The sequence below is a fragment of the Oryza brachyantha genome, chromosome 8 (assembly GCF_000231095.2).
Source record: "Oryza brachyantha chromosome 8, ObraRS2, whole genome shotgun sequence".
NCBI classification, from domain to species: Eukaryota; Viridiplantae; Streptophyta; class Magnoliopsida; order Poales; family Poaceae; genus Oryza; species Oryza brachyantha.
This window is the reverse complement of record NC_023170.2, coordinates 14,033,894-14,055,591: the sequence shown is the minus strand read 5'-3', so window position 1 is coordinate 14,055,591 and position 21,698 is coordinate 14,033,894. Positions and strand designations below refer to the sequence as shown.

The 21,698-nt window shown below is 43.9% G+C and overlaps 3 protein-coding genes across 3 annotated transcripts; 2 read left to right on the top strand and 1 right to left on the bottom strand.

The window, feature by feature from the left end:
• Window positions 1–6,115: 6,115 nt before the first annotated feature.
• On the top strand, window positions 6,116–7,241 carry LOC102706311. Its single transcript, XM_006659418.2, has one exon. It carries the CDS (start codon window positions 6,163–6,165, stop codon window positions 7,066–7,068), a length of 906 nt encoding a protein of 301 aa, XP_006659481.1. The 5' UTR covers window positions 6,116–6,162; the 3' UTR covers window positions 7,069–7,241.
• Window positions 7,242–11,082: 3,841 nt separating this feature from the next.
• Window positions 11,083–12,193, top strand: LOC102706029 (transmembrane protein 45B-like). The gene has a single exon (XM_006659417.3). The coding sequence runs from the start codon at window positions 11,083–11,085 to the stop codon at window positions 12,019–12,021; it is 939 nt and encodes a 312-aa protein (XP_006659480.2). The 3' UTR covers window positions 12,022–12,193.
• Window positions 12,194–14,683: 2,490 nt separating this feature from the next.
• On the bottom strand, window positions 14,684–20,497 carry LOC102705740 (protein Brevis radix-like 1). The gene is made up of 5 exons (XM_040526936.1): window positions 20,058–20,497; window positions 19,342–19,724; window positions 16,666–16,798; window positions 16,116–16,567; window positions 14,684–15,310 (listed from the first exon to the last, which is right to left on the bottom strand). The coding sequence occupies exons 1-5, from the start codon at window positions 20,223–20,225 to the stop codon at window positions 15,232–15,234; spliced, it is 1,215 nt and encodes a 404-aa protein (XP_040382870.1). The 5' UTR covers window positions 20,226–20,497; the 3' UTR covers window positions 14,684–15,231.
• Window positions 20,498–21,698: the final 1,201 nt, after the last annotated feature.

The following is a 21,698-nucleotide window of genomic DNA, read 5'->3' as shown; positions in this document are numbered from 1 at the left end:
GAGGCCGCCGCCCTCGTCCCCGTCCCCGCCGAAGCCTCCGCCGCCGCCCGACGCTGCTGCCCCCGTCCCCGCCGCCGACCGAGGTGCTGGCTGAAATTTTTTTGGCATGGTTGTTTGGTTGTTCGTTCTACTTTAGCTGATTTGTTGTCACGATGATTTGCAGGCTGTCATGATTATTTGGCTGTCATTGTGGATTGTTGAACTATATGCAATTTGTTATGGTTGTATTGGATATATGTTTTGGGCGGGTATACCCACGGGTATCTTTTGTCTATGTAAAGTCGTAAACGGGTATGCCCGCGGGTATACGGCGCCCGCGGGTAACGAGTATGGGCAGATTTTATACCTGTGACGGAGTAACGGGTATACCCACAGGCATAAATTCTTTCCACGGGTATGGGTATGGGTAGTTAGTACCCGTACCCGCCATGCCGGATCGCTATCCTTAGTCCCGTGTACGTATGTTGCAATGTTACGTTGTCAACCCTTTCCGTAGCAACAATGTCAACTGTCAACCTTACACTGTACATATCAATCGACAGTTCACAGTATCACACTACTTCGGAATTCAGTGCAAAGCTGCGCGCCACTCCCTCCTGGTCCTGACCGGAAGGATAAGGGCATACACAGCGCTCTAACGTGACGAATGGCTCTAGCCCACCAAGTCTGAGCCTGCTCGCCACATCAGTATAAATCGTGTTTCTACCGGGCTCCACGGACCTTGCAAAGCGTACGGGTGCTTAGGCCAAAAAGCTGCAGAGAGAGGAGAGAGGCGCCATGTGGCGAATCATGTTGCAGTTGCGCCAAACTCCGGCCAGATATACGGAGCTCCGCCGCCGGGACGTGGCCGCCGGCGAGGTCTGCCGTGGGGAAGGCGTCGCCGGGATACGCCGCCCCCGAGATCCATCGTCGGGACACATCCACCCCCGAGAAAGGCGCCGAGGTCGGCTTGCGGCTGCCGAGGTCCGCTCGTCCCCACTAAGTTCGCCCACCGCCGCCAATGTCCGCCGTCCTTGCCATGGTCCGCCCACCGCCGCCGAGGGTGACCCGACTCTGCCGAGGTCAATGTGCCACCGCCGAGGTTCACCCGTCGCCGCAGAGGGTGACTTGACTCTGCCGAGCGCGCCGTCGTGACCGCCACCAAGGTCGAGCCGGCGTCGCTAACCTTGACCCGCCGCCGCCCTAGCTCCATCCACCGTGGTCGGGCTCGGTCCGCCGTCGGCGAGGTCGATCCGCCGCATGTTGGAGCCGGTCCGCGGTCCGCCGTCGGCGAGGTTCATCCGTCACCGCACGAGCTCGATCGTCAAGGAGAGAGGGTGGAAGAGAGGAGGCTAGAGAGATTTGAGAGGAGAGAGAAGTTGAAGAGATGGTAAAAGAATATTTAAGAGGTAGCGGGGAGCTTGTATCATGGATATAGTAGCATGATAGTATCCTTATCCTATATAGGCATACCGAGACCACTCATATGAGTGACCTGCACTGTATATACCCTAACGAAACCAAACACACTCAAATTTACTCACACCCGTTTTCATGGCGGCACTCGCACTGGCCAGGCTTGGTTTCAATTCTGCCCCCGAATCCCAATTAACCTGCCTTTTCCCCTGCACCGTCTAATCTGAGCTAGCCAGCCTGCACCACGAAAACTGGAACGGTTGATTTCGCCATAACATCGTAAAACCGGATCATGCGGCCACTGTCCAGATCAGTGCAGGCTGCCATTTCTGTGGCATGACTTTGATGTAGCTAGCTAACGAGAGGAGGTATAGGTGACGCGCGCTGAAGCCTCCTGGCGGCGTCCCTCCGCGATGGCTACGACGACGTACGTCCCAACCGCGGTATTGTCGACGAGGCTTTCGTCAGTGCTGTGCAGGAGCAGCACGTCGCCGTCGACTCCCCGGGTGGCCCGAAGCAAGCAGGGGGTCCATGGCAGACACGGCCTCTGTTCGCGTTTGTGCGTGAAATCTTGGGGTGGACAGCGACGGTGGTGGCATATATATTCACCGATCGAGAGAGGCAGAGGCCGCGTGTTGGCTTGCTATGAGGGCGACAAGTGGCTATAGCTCGTGCGAAGAAACGCCATTAGCGGTTGGTTTGCTTTGCTCCCTCATTTGCGCTGGATTGGACGGGAGATTGATGGAGTTGGAGCATATACCCGCCGGAGGTAGCAGCTGTAGCTGTAGCTGTAGCTGACTGAGCTTAATATGATCCTTGATTGGTGGGAAAAGGTGAAGCTAAACGTGCGTGCTGGAGCAGGTCGTCCTTGGGCTAGCTTTTCAGCGTTTTTAGCCCCCCTTTGATTTGTAGGAAAAATATAGAAAGTTTAGAGGATTTTAATCCTATGAAAAATATTCCTATGAGAGCCTTTGAAACAAAGGATTACATTCTATCTTTTCCTTTGAAATTTCTATGGATTGAGCAATCCTATAGAGATTTTGGAGGTAAAGCCCTCTCAAGTTCCTGTGTTTTTCCTGTGGTCTAATCAAACGGTCATTTCTACGTTTTTCTGTGTTTTGCAATTCTCTAATTTACATTTGCATTCCTGTCAAAATCTTATGTTTTTCCTATTACTTCGTTTATTCATTACTGTGATTTAAAGGGACCCTTATACATGAAGCTTATCTTGTCTTATCATAATTATCCAGTGATTCTTTCTAACAAATAAGTAAATAACTACCTACTATCACATTTAAAACTTAACCCCTCCAAGACGTGTATATCTGCCTCCTGAAAACAAGCTTTATAGTATCTGAGTTTCCCGTATATTCCGTCAATAAATTGACCAACTTTTTGATATATAGAAAATAGACTGTAAAGTTAATTTAATTTAATGACTCTAGCCGGTGGCAGAGATCCATATTAAGCAGATGCGGGGCCAATAGGTCCAATACTGAACTGCATGCATGCTGCTGTGGCCAACCGGAGAAACTGCTTCAAAATTAAACCGGGTAGGGTACAAGTACATGTCTAGGTGAGGTCGATGATCGATCGATCTGGTTCTTGGTCAGTTATTATAAGTAACTCTTTAGGTACGCACAACGTTTTACCTCATCTGGCAGGAGGAATCTACCTCGACGAACAAGGCTACAAGCAGATCGGGCAGCAGGTATAACTCTTGTCGGGGCCGTACGTACGTGGCCCAGGCCACGCAGGGCAAAGGCCTCCCCGGCCACTTGCACGCATCGAACAAGGTCAGCCCCGTCACCCATGCACCGTCAGGCGCCATCACCAATTCACCATGCATATGAATGCTTCCATGGACCGGCTGGCCCAGGCTGAGCCTGAGCCCGAGCTCAGAGCTCCGTTCGTGCCTGGCTCTAGCTAGCTGGCCGGCCTGGCCCTCCTCCCCTTCGGCCGTGGGCATTACTACGTGGGGGCGGCGGCGTCGTCGTCGTCGGCGCCGGCAGGGGCTGGACCGGAGTGCGCGTGTGGGCGTGTCCGGCTCTAGCTAGCTAGCTGGCCGGCCCGGCGTGCCCGTGTGGGCGTGTGGCTCTAGCTAGCTAGCTGGCCGGCCCGGCGTGCCCGTGTGGGCGTGTGGCACGGCGGCGTGCGCGTGCGTCGCCCCGCCGGAGCCCGGGAGAGGCCTCGTTGGATGGATATGGCCATATGGGTGTGAATCAAGAGCCCCATTGTGGTCCGGACACAAATATGGGCCAGTATCTCACCCAACACAAGGCTCGATTGGGCTTCTAACCCAAACAGCCTATAGACGGAACTTTTTATTTTTGTATATTTTGCGGGAGTTTTTTAAATATAGAAACGTAATTACGTCATCCCAAAGAGCATTTTCTATGGCGTTGGGGGAGGTAGACGGGAGATGTTGGGGAGTCTGGCACATGTGGATTTTTGCAGCGGCTCCCTTAGCTTCGTGGCAGAGTGTTTTTTTTTTTATATAAACAGAGTCCATCCTCCTCTAGTTTTATTGAGCGAATGAGAAATATATTTGATGGGAAGTGTATAAGTCTACATAGTTCCACCCACATCATCCTTCAACCATAAACTTCCACCAAACGACTGTCCGCCACGTTACTAAGAAAACGTCGCATTTTTTTTTACAGCACACCATCCCAAAGAACTTGGGGTGTAGATTTGTAAATATTTAAAATAAAATATTGCATCATAAACGGTTTTTGAGCGGAACCAGACCACCAAAAATCATCTGTTCCTGTTTTTTTTTTCAACCGTCGGTTAGGTCCGGTTATAAATTGAACGACGCATATCTGTGTATCAGAAGATGCATAGGATATTGTCTTCCACACGACACGACATAATAAACAAACTTTTCAATGAAGCCCAACTAAAGTTTACGAAAAAAAAGTTGTTTGGAAAGGAATGCCAAAAAAAGTTAAGGTACCTTTTTATTTATCTGCTACTTCTAAGAAACGTTAATGACTGCACTGACTGATCAATCAACGGTTGTCTGAAATTGGCATCGAACGCAGCTAGCACTACCATTGACTAGCTAGTGCGCAGTTACTCGATGAAACCTCCCTGCAATATTAGGTCCAAGCACTAATAATGAAGCATAGTGATCATTAATATTATGAAGTTTTGAACCGTCGTCTAGCTAGCTCTCTGCCTCTGTCAATTCCTGCGGAATACTCTATCTGTCCCACAGAAACCAATTCTTTCATTTCCGTGTCTAGCGTTTGACCATCCGTCTTATTTTAAAAAATTCAAAAAATTAAAAAAAAAATTAGTCACGCGTAAAGTACTATCCACGATTTATCATCTGATAAAAATAAAAATATTAATCATAATATTTTTCAAATAAGACTTGAGTCAAATATTTATAGGTTAAAAGTGAAAAATTGATTTATTTTGGGATGGAGGGAGTAAAACGGAAGAGGTGTGTGGGAGTGCTACTCCCTCTTAAATAATGAGCATTTCTTGATTTCTGTTTCGAGCGTTTGAACATTCATCTTATTTGAAAAATTTATAAAAAAATAAATAATAATTAGTCACATGTAAAATAATATTTATGTTTTATCGTCTAATAACAATAAAAATATTAATTATAATTTATGAAAAATCAAACATTCCATCTAAGAACTAAAAATTAATTTATTTTAGGACGGAAGTTATACATACCAAGATTAGTAATTTTATTAGGTGAAGTGTTTAAAGCACTAGTGATCTGTGTGCTGGTTCGATGGATTCTCTTTAACTCGCACATCTCATGGAGAATGCTCCTCCATTGAGTGCCATATATCAAAACTAAAAGAGAGAGATATAAGATGCACACTATCTGAATTTTTCCACATATAGTATAACATGGCCACTATTCATAAGGAAATAAAAAAAGAGAGAAGAGATTGAAACTAGCTGCAGGGTTTAATCCTCGCATATGAAAACCCCAAAATGTAACCAGTATTTTGTACTTAAAATAATGGTTTCGCTCTGTGTAATTAGCAATCGGTCGATCTTGTCACTAACTGATGTCGATTTTTAATTTATCGTGCAGCTTGTTTCCTCGCAAGCAATCACTAGCTTTATCCTAGTGTTCTCCTGTAGTGGAGTCCAAATTCCAAACACGTCTGCATGGATGCTTTACCGTCACCACACTTGTCCTAAATCCTATTCGCCCTCTTGTACGTATGTCCTGGCATTATTATGCTAATGCTTTTATAGTCACTAACATATGATTAATACCTTCTTACGAACACATATATTAGTGGTGATAATGGCAATATCATTATAATCCAGGATGTGAATCCCACTCCCCTTCATGCTACAAAATATTTTAGTTTTTCAAATTCATTTATAAACCAATTTACATGCCAACTAGAGAATATGACCCCATCTGAATGGAACATGTTACGAAGCAGATAATACTAATATCATCTAACTGGTATCATGGGCATGCCAGAGCACGAAGACGGTAAACACCTTTCTCTTACGCCCATTTGGTCAATTTCATTAAACTGTATCATTATTATACGATATTCCGTAGCATAGTTTTTTTAACCAATTTATATGTTTTATATATGTGTTTAGGTCTATTGTTATTGATATGAATATGGAGAAAATCCAAACATCGTACAACCTGTAACTCTGATCGACGCCATGGTGGTGATCTATTTAAGTCACTGCACAGCACCAGTGCGCTGCCTCACCTCGACGGGCGCCGACGAGGACACGACACGAGCGCCTAGGTCAGCCATGGGGACATTCCTAGGGCACTTCGTCCCAGGCCTTGCCTTCGCCATCCTCGGCATGTGGCACGCGCTGAACACCGTGAAGACCTACAAGCTCAAGGGCTCCTCCGGCTTCCGCGCCGCCGCGTGGTTCCCCTTCCCGTCGCCGTTGCCCGGCCTGAAGCACCTGGAGCTCTACCTCTTGCTCTCCTTCTCCGTGCTCGCCATCGTCGACCAGCTCGTCGACTTACCGCTGCTCTCGTTCTCGATCCAGCCCGACGCGCTCGAGCACGCCACCATGTACCTCCACCTCGCCCTGTACGCGTCCGTGGCGCTCGCGGCCGACGCCGTCGCGTCCTCCCACCACGGCGCGCAGCTCGGGGAGGTGGTCGCGGCGCTCGCCGCGTCGGTGTTCGGCCAGGAGCTGTTCCTGCTCCGGTTCCACTCCGCCGACCACGCCGGCCTCGAGGGGCACTACCACTGGCTGCTGCAGCTCGTGGTCACCGCCTCCTTCGTGTCCACCTCCGCCACCGTCGTCCTGCCGAGGAGCTTCGCCGTCGCGGTGGTGCGGTCGGCGTCGGTGCTGTTCCAGGGCCTGTGGTTCATCGTCATGGGCTTCGCGCTGTGGGTCCCCGCGCTCGTGCCGAGAGGCTGCCACGGCGTGACGTCCGACGGCGACGCCATGCGGAGCGCCGTGGCGTGCCCGACGGACGAGGCGGCGCGAAGGGCGGTGGTGATGGCGAACCTGCAGTTCAGCTGGGTGCTCGCCGCGGTGTGGGTCGTGACGGCCTACCTGTGCCTCAGGGTGGGGGAGTCCCGGAGCATGGAGTACAGGCAGCTTCAGGCGCCTAGCAGCAGCGACGTCGGCGCGCTCGCCGGCGACGGGGACGCGACGCAGAAACGCGTGTTCCCTGTCTCGGACAACGTGTAGCAAGGACTCAAGGAGGGCCAAATGAAGGAGATGTCGCGTGGCGGCAGCAAAGCTTGTACGTAGTGTATGGCTGAAGGTGGGCCGATGTTTTGTTGGGCCCCCAGATTCGGTGCCATTTGTCATATGGGCCTTCTGTAATCTATTCCTACATCACAATAAAATTGGATTTGTGACCCTTTTGTCCAATGTGACCGTTTGTTTTGTTGAGGATGGAAATCAATGGCATTGTTTTATATTATAAGATATTTTAAAGTGGTATGGATATTTGCGTAGATAAAATAACACACATTAAAGTAGTTCAACTCTTATGTTACATAGGGAGATCAACAGTCTTTCCATTGAGATCTTTCTAAGAGTAGGTACGATAGCAAACTATAAACCAGCTGCAGTACAAACTTCAAGACATAATGTGTGTATGACAGATGAGATATGGTAGTATATGTTTTATAAGAGCAAGTTTAATAGTATAGCCAACTACTAACTCTAATTCATCTATAGTCAATCTAATAGTCAATTCGTACAAAATAGCTACCTACAAAACATATACTATTATGTCTCACCTGTCATACACTTATACATACATTGTGTCTTGGAGTCCGTGCTGCAGCCGGCTCCAAATCTGTAGCTCATTGCTCTTCTCTCTCCTCTCTTATCTCCTTAAAATATGTTTATAGTTGATTTATAGTCTGCTATTGTACCTGCTCTAAGTAGTTATTGTATGAATTGACTATTAGATTGATTATAGATAAATTAGAGCTAGTATTTGGCTATATTATTGAACTTTCTCTAAGCAACCCAACTGAAATTTCGAGCTACAACGTTACATGCTCATTTTACTTTTTAAGATAAGAAGAGATCATTTTTTTTTATGTAGCTCCCTGCATATACCTATTTAGCGCTTTCCGTTCCACTTAAATGGACATACAGGATAGAGGGGTTTGTATTTTGGATCCATGCATCTGCTACTACTTTGGCAGTTTGGCACTGTTGCAACCTAAAATTGCCTGCAGATCGCGCTGTAGCTATGGCAGCCAGTTCACGCTGCTGCGGCCAATCTTATTCAGAAAAGGCAGCAGTTCATCAGGTGAAAATGGGAAGGAAATGGTGAGCAAAACCGCGGTGTCTCTGCTGAGCAGCACACAGAAATACAGAATCTTGTTTCAAGCTAGAGACCTATCTAGACAAATTAACTAGCTAGAGGCTTTTGGAAAGTGTTAGCGTCCTCATCTAAATCTCTCCTAGATTAACTTAAAAAAAATTCCTGGATTGATCTAGACGTTGCTTTCGAGTAAGCGATTCCATGGTTAGATTGCATAGACCTATCCCAAGAATAAGAGCAAGTTCAATAGTATAGTCAACTGACTCTAATTTATTTATAGCCAATTTATACAATAGTTATCTATAAAACATCAATATATGGTCCCACATGTCATACACAAATTAGTAGCCCACCTCTCTTCTCTCTCATCTTATCTCTTTAAAATACAGCTGACTTATAGCTGCTATTGTACCTGCTCTAAGCTAACAAGTAGGTGGATGTACTCCCATCATGAGGATAAAGCTAAAGGGATGATTTGGAATATAGGAATATCATATAAATTTTGCTATCTTTCTATTTTATTGTCCAATATTACTGATAACTAAGTCGTCATTGACTGTAATCCTACTGCGGTCTAGCGAACAATAGGTTATTGTTTCAGTGATGTACTTGGAGATTTAATGCTTGATGGATATGTATTTGCATGTACAGTTTAAAGACATGTCTATGTTTCCTTCGGTTATTTCTCTTATAGCATGAGGTACTAGTAACATGAGGTATTAATATTCTCACTTATGCTATTCATCCTATAACCAAGCTGGTACCTCGAGATATCATACAATCATGACCGATCAATTTATCATATTCAACGGTCAGTATTTTAGTATCAGCTTGAATATGAGATGGATAGTACGAATGAGTATTTTAGTACCTCGGGATACTAGTTTCGCACAGTACAAAAGGAAGGATAAGAGCAAAGCTCATGCTTCTTACATCGCGTTCAAATAGTTATGAAAATTTTAAAAAATATCCAGTGATGTATATATTCAGATATCATCAGTCCTCTATATTCACTATGCGTATTAAAAAAAATTATGCATAGTTGTAGTTATGAATATCCATTTTTTTTGCATGGTGTGTAGATTGTATATGTTCGTAGATAAGTTTTAAGTTTTGTTATCGACAAGTAATGTATGTTTTGTCATTAAAGAATGCTAGTTCTATAAAATATATTATATAAGTTAATTTATCTAAGGAAAATTATCTGTGTCAGGACTCCATCAATCCCACTCGATCCTTTAGCCCACGTGAAAATACCGTTTTGCACACGTGAGGAGCATGCAATGTATTGTCCAACATGAGAGTTGTTTTGATACTTTGCCAAGAGTACTCTGAGGCAAATTATTTCATATACCCAAATTTCACACAATTTTCGTCTGAGCTGCCAAACAAATTTCCCACAGCTGTCACATATATATATATATATATATATATATATATATATATATATATATATATATATATATATATATATATATATATAAAAGATGAACCGGCGAAAGAGTCAATAATTCTATAAAGCTTCATTATTTATATGGGTCCTTGTTAATTAATTGATTAGTAGCATTTTGAAGTTTTTTTTGTCATAAAGATCACAATTAAAAGGACGATGTTACTCCTTTAAATTTTTACTACATCTAATATTGTTGGTAGTATAATTTAATTATAGTCGTCTGATAAAAATAGATCAACGGTGTGGATTAAATTCTACTGACAGAATACACCGAAGTCCGCAGCTTATTTATACACTAGGCAAGCAAAAAAGAAAAAGAAATCGCTGCCACGCTCTCACCTGCAACTTTTGGACTCCGTTTGCTGCCATTGAGTTATGCCCCCGCCCACCGCTGTCGCACGAAGACCGATCCGGTTGCCACATGCTCTAGGCCAACGGATCCAATAACTTTGGGCTATTGATTCGATGTTTTAAAACTGAAATTTAGTTTATTTATTAGAACTACAAACGGCAAGATTATATGTAGATCGACTTAGGCCGAGTTCGTTTAAGTGCCAGTAAGTTAACTTATCCTGACGCGAAAAATATAGCAATTGATTAGTATATGATTAATTAATTATTAAAAAATATAAAATAGATTAATATGATTTTTTTAAAAAATAGTTTTCCTATAAATTTTTTTTTTTGCAAAATGTATACCGTTTAATATTTCGAAAAATATGCGCGCGGAAAACGTGAGAGATAAGTTAAATAGAGGGGGACCGAAAGCGGCCTCATACCTATTTCTAAGGGGCAATCGTCATGTGCCACAGGCTGAAAGTGTGCTTCGCCGATGTCTGCAAGTGTCATGTTGTTGACATCATCCCAAGAAATTAGAATCCATTTTCAAAGCATACACCATACTGCTGTTGTCTCTGTTCGAAAGCGTGGTGCCATTGCCCGTTGCCATCACTAGGTTGAGCATTCATGTTGTTGCCCGCTGAAATTATAAATTATAAAGTTCCATCGATTTGGATTTTTTTAGGGTTATAGATAGAAGCATGGAGATGTTAAGACGCTATGACAAAGATGACACTTTAGGCAATTATAGAAAATGTCATCAGATTGACATCGTGAGGTCGATGGAACCTTAGCAACGATACTTAGATACATTAATATACGACGGTATTTCTTAGAATTTCTTATGTTTATAAGAACGCTTCTAGATGGCATGGCACAAGTTATGAAACGTGAATAGACTTTTGCTTATAGCTGTGAAGCGTGAAATGCCTTTCCCAAACTGACCATGATGAACACACAGACGCCGCCCCCCACAGAACGTAAGAGTGATCGTCAAGCCTTCCAAGCACCAAACCCATCTTAAAACCCGCGAAAACCTCGAGCCCCTTTGTCGCCGCGCGCCTGTGCTCTCCTCTCCTCTCGCTTCCTCCATAGACGCAGTCGCACGCTCGCACAGGTAGCCATGGGCACCCTCGTCGGCCACGTCGCGCCGGGCGCCGGCTTCCTCCTCATCGGCCTGTGGCAGCTCTACAACCACATCAGGCTCTTCCTGCTCAGGCCGAGCTCCTACGTCGCGCCCGTCTGGTTCCCTGTCCGGCGAGCCCGCTACCTCGAGCTCGCCCTCGTCATCGCCGGCTCCGTCGCATCCATCCTCATGGAGCTCGTCGTCGGCCCGGCGAGGCACCAGCCGTTCGACGTCGACGGCACCGTGCCCGCCGACCACCTCCACAACTTCGAGCACGCGTCCGTCTCGCTCGTGCTGCTCGTCTACGCCGCCGCCGCCATCCACCTCGACCGGGCCCGCGCGCCGCGCGCGGGCGAGGTGTCGCTGCTCGTCGCCGCCGTGGCGTTCGCGCAGCAGCTGGTGCTGTTCCACCTCCACTCCGCGGACCACACGGGCGTGGAGGGGCAGTACCACCTGCTGCTGCAGGGCGTCGTGGCCGTCACGCTCGCGGCCACGGTGATCGGCGTGGCTGCGCCGAGGAGCTTCGCGGTGAGCCTGGTGCGATCGGCGAGCCTGGTGTTCCAGGGGGTGTGGTTCCTGGTCATGGGCGTCATGCTGTGGACGCCGGCTCTCCTGCCCAAGGGGTGCTTCCTGAGCCACGAGGACGGCCACGACGTCGCCCGGTGCCGCACCGACGATGGCGGCGCCGCGCTCGCGCGCGCCAAGGCGCTCGTCAACCTGGAGTTCAGCTGGTACCTGTCCGGCACCGTCGTGCTCATCGTCGCGCTCTACCTTCGGCTATGCAGGCTGTACCGGGAGGAGCCGCGTTACGTGCCACTGGTCAGGAGAGATGGCCGCGACGACGACGACGACGACGGCGGCGACAACGATGTGGAGGCTGGGAAAGGTAACACCAGTCACGTCTTACGTAAGCCTTTGGATATCGTGAGGCCATAATAAGCGATGTAATAATCTTCCATATCTCAGAAAAGTGTATTATTGGCTTGGTTAGGTCCAATCCAAACAAATTCTAGGATGCTCATGTGAAATGTAAATGTGAAGTATAAAAAGTGAAGGGAGAATGTGTAAACTAATATATTGGAAGTTGCATTGCTTGGCGACTTGTAAACTTGAGGTTATTGTGGCTTGTCAACTGGTCACCTGATTTGATTACTTGTGATTTGTGAATATGATGATGATGATGCATCATCAAGTGGAAATTTCTTTGGTCCTAATCTCCAAACATAAGTACCTTAGTTTACCCACCTGGCTAAGCTTGTGTGCTGTGGCTCTGGACTTATATTCTTAAACAGCTGGACAAATGGTCTTAATAAATTTCAGAACCTCCTCTTATTTTGCAGGTATGTTTCTTGACTCCTCTGCTGGTCAAAGTCTAATATAGGTCATATATCTGTTTCTGACTAGTATAAATGTAGAATTCTGCATTATTTTTCCCATTATAACCCTTGTTTTTTCATCAAAGCATTTGTGTTGGACTACTGGTCGCCTGAATTAATTTTTCACTTTCTGAACCGTGCCGCTGGTTTTAGACAGTTCAGTTGAATTTGGACACCACAGCTGATTTCTTGCCATTGCATGAAGATGGCCGTCGGTTTCTGTTTTGCCTTCTGGATAAAATAATACCAGTTGATATTGAAAAAATATAGTACATGTCCATGTCACATGAACTCTTGTCTCAGGACAGTGAATGCAATCATAAGCTCGGAGCTTATTATGTTCCCTGGAGCATGACACTGACAAATTAAAGATGAGAATGTTAGGTAGAAGTACCTGAGGAATTAATAACAGTGTTTATCTGGCTACGCCACTTGATTGATGGGGATGGATGCATTAGTGTTCAGGGTTCCTCGTTCTTTCCAATAATGGTGTTGCATTTGTCCTGTGAATTATTGAATTGCACACAAATGGGAAAGAATTGGCTGACATGAGTTTTGTCCTTCAAGTTTGGTTGGAACCTGATGGTGTCCTGATTCCAATGGCTCACACGCTTTCCATTTTCTTCTAACTTCTGGGAGTGCACAGAGGTTTTAAAGATGAAAAAATTTCATTTATATCATAAACTTTTGAGCGGTACCAAAAAATACTATAAAATTTTTCACCTTCCCAACAATACCATAAAACTCAATGGGAGTGAAACGGAATGCAACGGAAAATAGGGTTCACATTTTTGTAGGACCAAAATACCCCTATATGCTTAGTGGAGAAGAGGAAGGGGGGAGTTGGGCTGCCGGGCGAGCAGGATTGGCCGGCAGCCTGGGCGTCGACCAGCGGCTGGCTGGCGGGGCATCGGCCGCCGGGCGGAGCGTCGGCCGGCGGGGCCAAGGTTGTCAGCAGGCGGGGCATCGGCGACAGCAGACGAGGCATCGGCCGCCGGACGGAGCATCGGCAGGTGGGGCCTGGCCGTCGGGCGGATCGTCGGCCGGCGGGCTGGACAGCGGATGGCAGGCGGGCGTCGGCCAGGGGCAGCGAGCGTCGGCGATCGACTCACCAAGCCAAGACCATCGCCGCCCAGATCCAATTTCTCTACGCTCTGTTCGATGATTTTTTTTTGAACGGGGTTTGAGAGAGGGGTAAATATGTCTATCACGTTATTTTCCCCGCCGTCCGGTTCCACTTCCGTTCTTTTATGGTATTATTGAAAAGGTGAGAAATTTTGTGATATTTTTTGGTACCGCTCAAAAGTTTGTGGTATAAATAAAAATTTTCCTTTAAAGATTACTCTCTCTCTGTTCATTTTTTATATTGGAAATTATTTCTGAAAGTCTTTAGGACTAAACTTTGACCATTATTAGCTTAAAATTAGTGTTAATAACTAAAAATCCAATATTATGTGAATGTAGTTTGAAATATGAATATAAGGAGATGATTGCTTGGCTTATTGAGGAAAAAACCAAACAACATATTTACAAATAAAAAATAATTTATAAATAAAACTTTTATATACAAGTTCTTAGTGATATAAAAGCCAAGACTATAAAATAAACTACGATGACAAAAACCCTAAAATCAACTTTAAATTTAAAATTTAAAATTTGGCTTATAAAAATAAGCAGATGTGAAAAGATGAGCACGATATACTTCTATAGTTGTATTTTAACTAATTATTTGTAGAAATATATCAAGTTTGACTTTCTCAAATAAAAATACGCCTATAAGAGTGCAAAGGGAGTACATTTTCTTTTCCTGGTCTTTTAAATGTATTCACAGTCTGAATATTGAAATTTTAAATTTGTTTTCATATAATTCATTCTGAAATTTTGCTTATTTTCTAAAGCACCTGTGTTCTCAGAATTCCCTTTGTTTTTGTTGCGCTACCTTTTCCTGCACCCAGTTGCATATATGCATTGCTACAGTTGACAGTGCATTCTTCTGTCAAGTAGACCCAGGTATATGATTGTTAGTTACATCTTGGATGGTTGTTGAAACGCTATATCTAAGAAGCATTTTAATTAAAAATAGCATGTCCTTTGTGTATAGCAATAACTCCATACCAGAATAATTACTGATACCTTTGATTAAGACTGTTACTTCGATATCGATCTGGAATCTGTTACTGTGAAAAGTCAACAAGCTATTACCTATTGCAGAATAATAATTGTGCAGATTTCATTTTGTCAGTTGTCAATCTGTAAGATTATGAAAAATACGAGGATAAAGCAACTACTACTATGAAACACATGGCATTAGCTCTTCAGAAAGAGAAGCCAGAATCTGCATCATCAGCAAATGGCATGAACGCCTTTGCTTTCTAAAAGGGCTTTTTTTTTTCTATTTTTCTCTGCGAACTAAATCATCTCGCAGTTATATCAAACTGTATAGTAAAATTTGTGGCAATGCATTGAAGAGAAACACGCGGATTACCGCATAAGCTGGAGACATCAAGAATGAACCCTAAAAGTTCACACATGCAAGCACTGTTCCTCGGGCTACTGTTGCGCAGGCTGGGAACAATTCCTGGTGATACGATGTTAGTGTTTGATGTACATGGAGCCGGAGGAAGGTCAAGGAAGAAGCACTTCGAATCTGAAGGTGTCCGCAAGACAATTAATTATCCAGCTGCACCGCTGAAAGTGATGCACTCAGATGCCCAAATTGCAACGAACTGAACTGGTAAAGAATGTGCTGAAACGTAGTTGGCATTTCTTTTTAGAGATACTGATCATGTATCCTCGCCCGGTTCTCCTCCCACCATAACCTGGCGTTCATTTCGCTGAATCTCTCCCGGCTGCATGAAAAATGACCATCAATGGCTAAATATACACATATTTAGAGAATGATTGAATATATTGCGGAAACAAAATGAGCAGATGCTAATAAATTTCTGCCAACTAACTGATTCTTGCCTTTTTTGCTATTGTGGTTTCCAGAGCCATTTTACTATGGTTACATGTTGCACTTTTTAAATTTTGATTAGCTAACGTTGGTGCAGTTAAAATTTTGTTGTTTGCGAACTTCATCAGTTAGATGGAATATGATTCTCTCCTCCAATTTGTCATTGGAATGTTTGGGATCCAAGCTACGCTGTATTAGGGGTGGATTACTACTCGCATACCCAGTTAATCTTTCTAGTCATTTCTGGCTGAAAACCTGAAAGTGTTGTTGAACTACCAAATTAATTGGCTAGTTGAGTACTCGACTTGCAATATCTTCATAAGACATAAGCCTTGAAGAATAGAAATAGAATAGCTAGGGGCTGTTTGGATGGTTTCCACAACTTGCCTAAAATTGTCACACCTCAAGTTACACAAATTTGATTAAGTTAGGTGATTGTTTGGTTTATAACCACACTTATGGCAGGATTCCTTTCCTTATTATGTAGGTACTACATATCATTGAGACAAAAGGTACAACAAGAATTTCTCGTGCTAGCTAAAGTGGAGCTAGTGTGGCTCCAGTTTTGTTAGCCACAACTTAGCCAAGTTAGCCAAAAAAATTTAGGCAAGCTTAGGCAAATTGGAATACTCAACCAAACAACCCCTTAAAAACAGTGAGTCTGACCAAAAAATCAATGATAAGTAAAAGTGGCAAACCTGAACCGGACACGTCGGAGCTCTCTGATACCACCAGGCAAAGCCCGAATGGTGATGTATACACCAGGTTCATCCTCTTCTACCCATTCCCTCTCTTGGTCACTTGCATTGCTAACAGAGACTGAAAGTTCACCAGATCGATCCACCTCTTCAGGAGATGAGCTTGTCCTCATTGATGCATCCATCGATGAAGTTTCTGGCTTTGCTCCACTTATGCTTGATAACTTGGGGGTTGATGCCAGCCCAACTGAAGCACAGCACTGGTGTCCAGTATGTTGGTGATGGCGCTGTCGACAATGACCATTACCAAGGTTGTGCTCATGCAAAAGACAATCTGATCGCGAATACCCGATTGTTCTACCAGCAGTTAGTGATCTGTGCAATGTGTGGGGTAAACGTTCATTGTTTAGAGGTGGTGTTGCTGGCCTGTCCTCCTTCAAGCTCTGTATGACCTGCATGGCATGCACACAGCAAGTGGACTAGATCAGAAGGCGTGTTTTAAATCACAAGAATAACCAGAAAGGTCAGTTACATCACAAGGATCTCTTACCTCATCTTCAGAATTTGGAGTAGTAGGGAGGGGAGTTTGCTGGTTAAACCTCTGAACGTTGTAAAGCTCCATGACTTTCTCATAATTTTCGGCCCACCATCTTTGTGCTTGCCATTTGTTGAACATCTCACGGCTATCATGCATCAAGAGCACACACATTGTCAAACAATCCAGAGAACATGAAACACATTTTTTCATCAAGAGTTGGTACAAGTAGGCAAAGACAGTATAGACAAAAATTAGAAAGAGAGGCACAATAGGTCCTATTGAAATGCCACAACATGTTATCTTCAGCTTCCTCTTCTCTAGCTCCAAATACACTAATAGGGATTTCGAAATCATATCATTTAAATATTCCCTCGGTAAACATACACACTCCTTGGAAAATTTTGTGTATACCCATGGGTAAATCACCTAACTTCCATAAGTATGGATAAAGAAAGACCGATTACATCTAAAGAAACAACAATAGGATATCCATGGCACATGTACAACAGTAGTTTCTCATTTTTCTCTAGCGGCAACATGCAATAGCTTGGCAAATTAAAAGGGTTGTGACTGAAGTTACCAGAACGGGAGTACAAATAGGACATTCGATCACACATGCATTCCTCTCACAACTTTCTAATACCCACTTGATTTTTTGTTGTCAATGAAATATCAAGAAGTTACTTATTTTTCATGGAAATATCAAGAAGTTACTTATTTTTCCTCACCGATGCCTCACTCAAGGAACAATGAGTGGGAAATAATTTTTTTTTCTGGCACACGAGTAATTTATCCTATCTTAAAAAGCACCTCCTTGCCTAGATCTAGAACATAAGATACCAGAAATACACCAGAACTAAGCTTGTCTTCTCTCCATATAAAAGAAATCCCTCACTTACACTACCTCCCCATGAGGCTACCATACCAGCAGACTGACAGGCAATCAAAGCAACATGGCAAAAAAATCTCAAAAAGTTCTTTATGACAATATTATATGCCTACAGATCTCACAAATAATTCTACAAACTCTGTATTCATATTAACAGATTACTGTCAACACATTTTACTAGCATTATCTTTTCCTTCTATCATGTGTATATAAGGTTTAAAGAGTACTTGGTTCAGATTTATATAGAAAGGCAGCACTAATAGAATAAAATTTCAAAGAACGAGCAACTAAACCAAAAGATCCAGTTTGGATGGCTCCCCAGATAAGAAGGGGGTGGAGGGACCCAACAATATTAAACTACTGAGACACCAAAGCAACCGTACCATTTCTCTCTTATAAAAGGGCAAAGAAGAAAGAGCACCACCAGTTGGTTCCAAAAAAAAAATTGCAGTTCTCTTTAATTGTCTCCCACTTCAAATTTTACTGAATAGAGGAGATGTTGTGGGGTGGTGGGTCACTCCAGTCAATAAACCCTATAATCTCCTCCTACAGGAGGAAAAACAGAGCTACTAAAATACATGAGATGGATACAACAAGCACTATGTAAGCTGCTACTACAGAGCTATTAGTAGAGTATCAATGGTGAATGATGTATTTTTTTACTCCTCTAGATGCATGGTCTAAAAGCACAACTATATAAAATCTGTAGCATACAGGCAGACAGATCCAGATTTAGTCCTGTAGCAGCATGTGAATGATTAACTGGATGCACTTCATGGGAATCATATTCATACCCATTGCATCAAGCAATTCAAATATCGCGGCATAAAGTTTCAACTGCATATTTGATAGAAAAAATGCACTAAACTGCATGGCAAAGCATCTAAATGGCTCTTTGTGGCAGCTGACGGCTGACCATAGAAGTGTATCTTCTCTATGAAAATAAAGAAAAGAATACATAAAATAATTAGATATTCAAAGAGAGATCTCTTGGAATTGCTGAAGGCCTGTGGGCGATACACAGAACTTGAAGATGTTGAGATTCGCACAGTACACCCAAATTTAGAAATCTATATATTGTGCACTTCTCAAAAAATTCCTTCTAGTTCCAGTTCAAGTTTAACACCACAAAAAAAAACCATGTAATCACATAAAAACCTAAAGTGATTTGCATTCTGGACATTTGTTTCAGAAAGTTATGAATTGCAGTTTCTTTTTAACTGTTCTGTTTTAAAGAATGATATGCATTTATCATTTTCTTCTCCATGAAATCTTGGTGACTTGGATGCTCTTTTTGTCAAATTCCAAACTTCCATTGAAAGCAAAGGCGTAAAAGAAAAAAAAGAACAGTGACCAAAAGCAAGATAAAGTGCATATTTGTCTCATTTGACCAGGCATATTACGGAGGCACAATCAAAATTGTATTAAACAAGTTCTTCAATTTTCGTAGGATATGGAATGGAACTTTTTGAGAAATTACGAAACATTTACCACAATTAGCTGCTATTGCTTTTGGAGCTATCATTTTCATCTCTAACTATTTCTCTCATTCTCTGCAACAGTTCTTCCATAAATGATTCCAAACATTTGGCTCAAGCAGATTCAATAGAAGACAAATGAAAAATAGTGAAAATTTTCAACTGATGTTAAATAAACAAAAGATTTGCCGTTCATATAAAGGGGGCACATAAAAAATCTGAACCAAAATAACCCAAGCATTACTTGTTTGTAAAAATGAATGAAATCACACTGTTCTACTAGGATGCAAGCTTTTGTCAGAGATGAGCACAAAACCTCACCTGAATCGGATCCGCTTGAGGTCGTTGCCGCCCTGCGGCAGCGAGAAGAAGGTGATGAGCACACCGGGCTCCACCTGGGCGACCCACTCCTTCGCCTCCTCGTCGTCGCTGCCGCCCGCCGCCGTCTCCTCCTCCTCCTCATCCCCGACCAGGAAGTCGGTGCGCGCGCTCACCGACGGGGTGGCATCGCCGCTCGAAACGGCACAACCGCCGCTGCCGGCGCGCCGGTACGCGTAGTGGAAGCGCTCCGACCCGGAGGCCACCTCGGAGTCCTCGTACGCGTGGAACGGGTGGTGCCGCCGCGTCGCCGCCGCCGCCGACGAGCCGGCGCACGGCTTGCAGTGCCGGTACGCGCCCGACGCCTTCAGCGCCATGTCCTTGATCTGAACCCAAGAAAAATCCCGCATCAGTTTCTTTCAATCAGCAGATTAAAATCATCAAAACTATGGGGAGGATTAATCAAGTCACAAACTTTATATCAACACTCTCAGAAACCCCAAGATTTTGGCGAGAAGTTGATAAAAATAAAATTCGCTTCAGTTCCTGATTGTCCCATACCAAACAAGATATTTTTTTATCAAAGAGGAAGCCAATTCACGAACTAAATACCAGACCAAAAATTTGCAACTCCCGTTTTGTCTTGTGATCAAGGAATCGATAACCCGATCCGAAGGGGACATTCCCAAGAACTCCCAAACCCAGACGCCGTAACCCACCTGGGCAGTGAGCGCCTTGATGGCCTGCCTCGTGCTGGGCGTGGCGCACTCGCCGGCGCCTCTGGCGACTGCGACGCCGTCGCCGCCGTCGTCGTCGTCATCGCGCGGCTCGCGCAGCGGCGGCGCCCCGCCGGCCAGCTGCTTGGAGCACGCGATGCACGTCAGCATTGCCGCCGCCGCCGCCGCTTCCTCCTCTCCCGCGTGGGCGCGTCCCCTCGGATCCTCGGGCCGGGAGGAGATGGAAGCCGCGCAATCTTAGGAACGGCGGCTCGCGCGTGCCGCCCCCTTGCCATATACTCCTACTAGGAGTACTCGAGCTCGAGCTGAGGCCATTAATGGTGGGTTAGGATTCGGCGTGGAAGGACAGAGCCGCCGACGAGGCTTCACTATTTTTTTACTCCTCCCCGTGGCTCAGCCGCTCGGCTGCGCGTACTGTATGACGAACAAAAAATGATATAGTAGTAGTTTTCTTTTTTTTTTAACTCAACGGGCTCTTTGTAAATTATTTACTCCGGCCCATAATTAATTTATTCTTTTTGTTTGAAGTTAAATATGAAATATTTTAGAATTAGTAGTACTACTGCTGGAATTTGGAGGATTTTTAAGAACAGAAATGCGGCAAAATGGTATTTCGTTAGAATAGGAAGAAAGTAAAAAAAAAAAGAATATGTGTATTAAACGTGTTACATATATGTATGTACATCCCGTTCTGAAGTGGTACGTTGTTCCGTGGTCTTCCTCTAATAATGGTATGAATAGGAAGAAAGTAAAAATAGAATGCCATGTTTTGTTGAATTGCTGTATAAATTAGAGATAGAGGAAAGAATCAAACTACTCGTTTTACTGGCATACATGAGAAACATTAAACTTTAGAGTAATCTCTACCAATCCAGGAAAGGATATGTTTCCATTCTTTGTTTTAAGTGCCTTTGTACAAATTTACGTAATAAGGTTGAAATGCCTAACTTTTTATATTTTTTCCTATGGATAAAATGATCTAATTAAACTATTATCATTTTAATGAAAGTTATGAATTTTTTTGCCTGGTAAAGAAGACCTTATGCAAGTTTGCAACACTACATAAAAGTCTACCGTCATGGCGCCATTATCTTTTCGCTTTGCTTATAATTAAGGATCTACAATTTATTTTTTTCAACCTTAATTTAGCGTTGTTTTAGAGGTTTTTTCATCGTTGTTTATTTTTTTAGTATTTTCTTTTTATAATAATACATATATAAAAGTTTTATTTATAAATTATTTTTTATTTGCTAATATATCATTTAACTTTTTTTTCTCGAAAAAACCAAAACATGACCCTTACAAATTCTGCATGTTCTCCTAGAAATGGTTGTAAAAACTAAGATCGGTCACAAAGAATATAATGGAAATGTAAACTGCGGGCCAAGCAACGTACTACGTATATCGCGGACAGAATCAGATCGGCAAAGCATGGAGCTCTCTCAAGTAAAAGCAAAACCAAGAAAAGAAACCAACAGCCATCGCCTTGCAATCACATTTAAAATCCCTAGTTCGTACAGCAAATGGATCGGATACATACACCGATACAGAAACGCAAGTTGCTCCATCCAAAAGACGACTTGGTAGAGAGCAAGCAAAGCTCGGCGTAAACCGCACGTACTG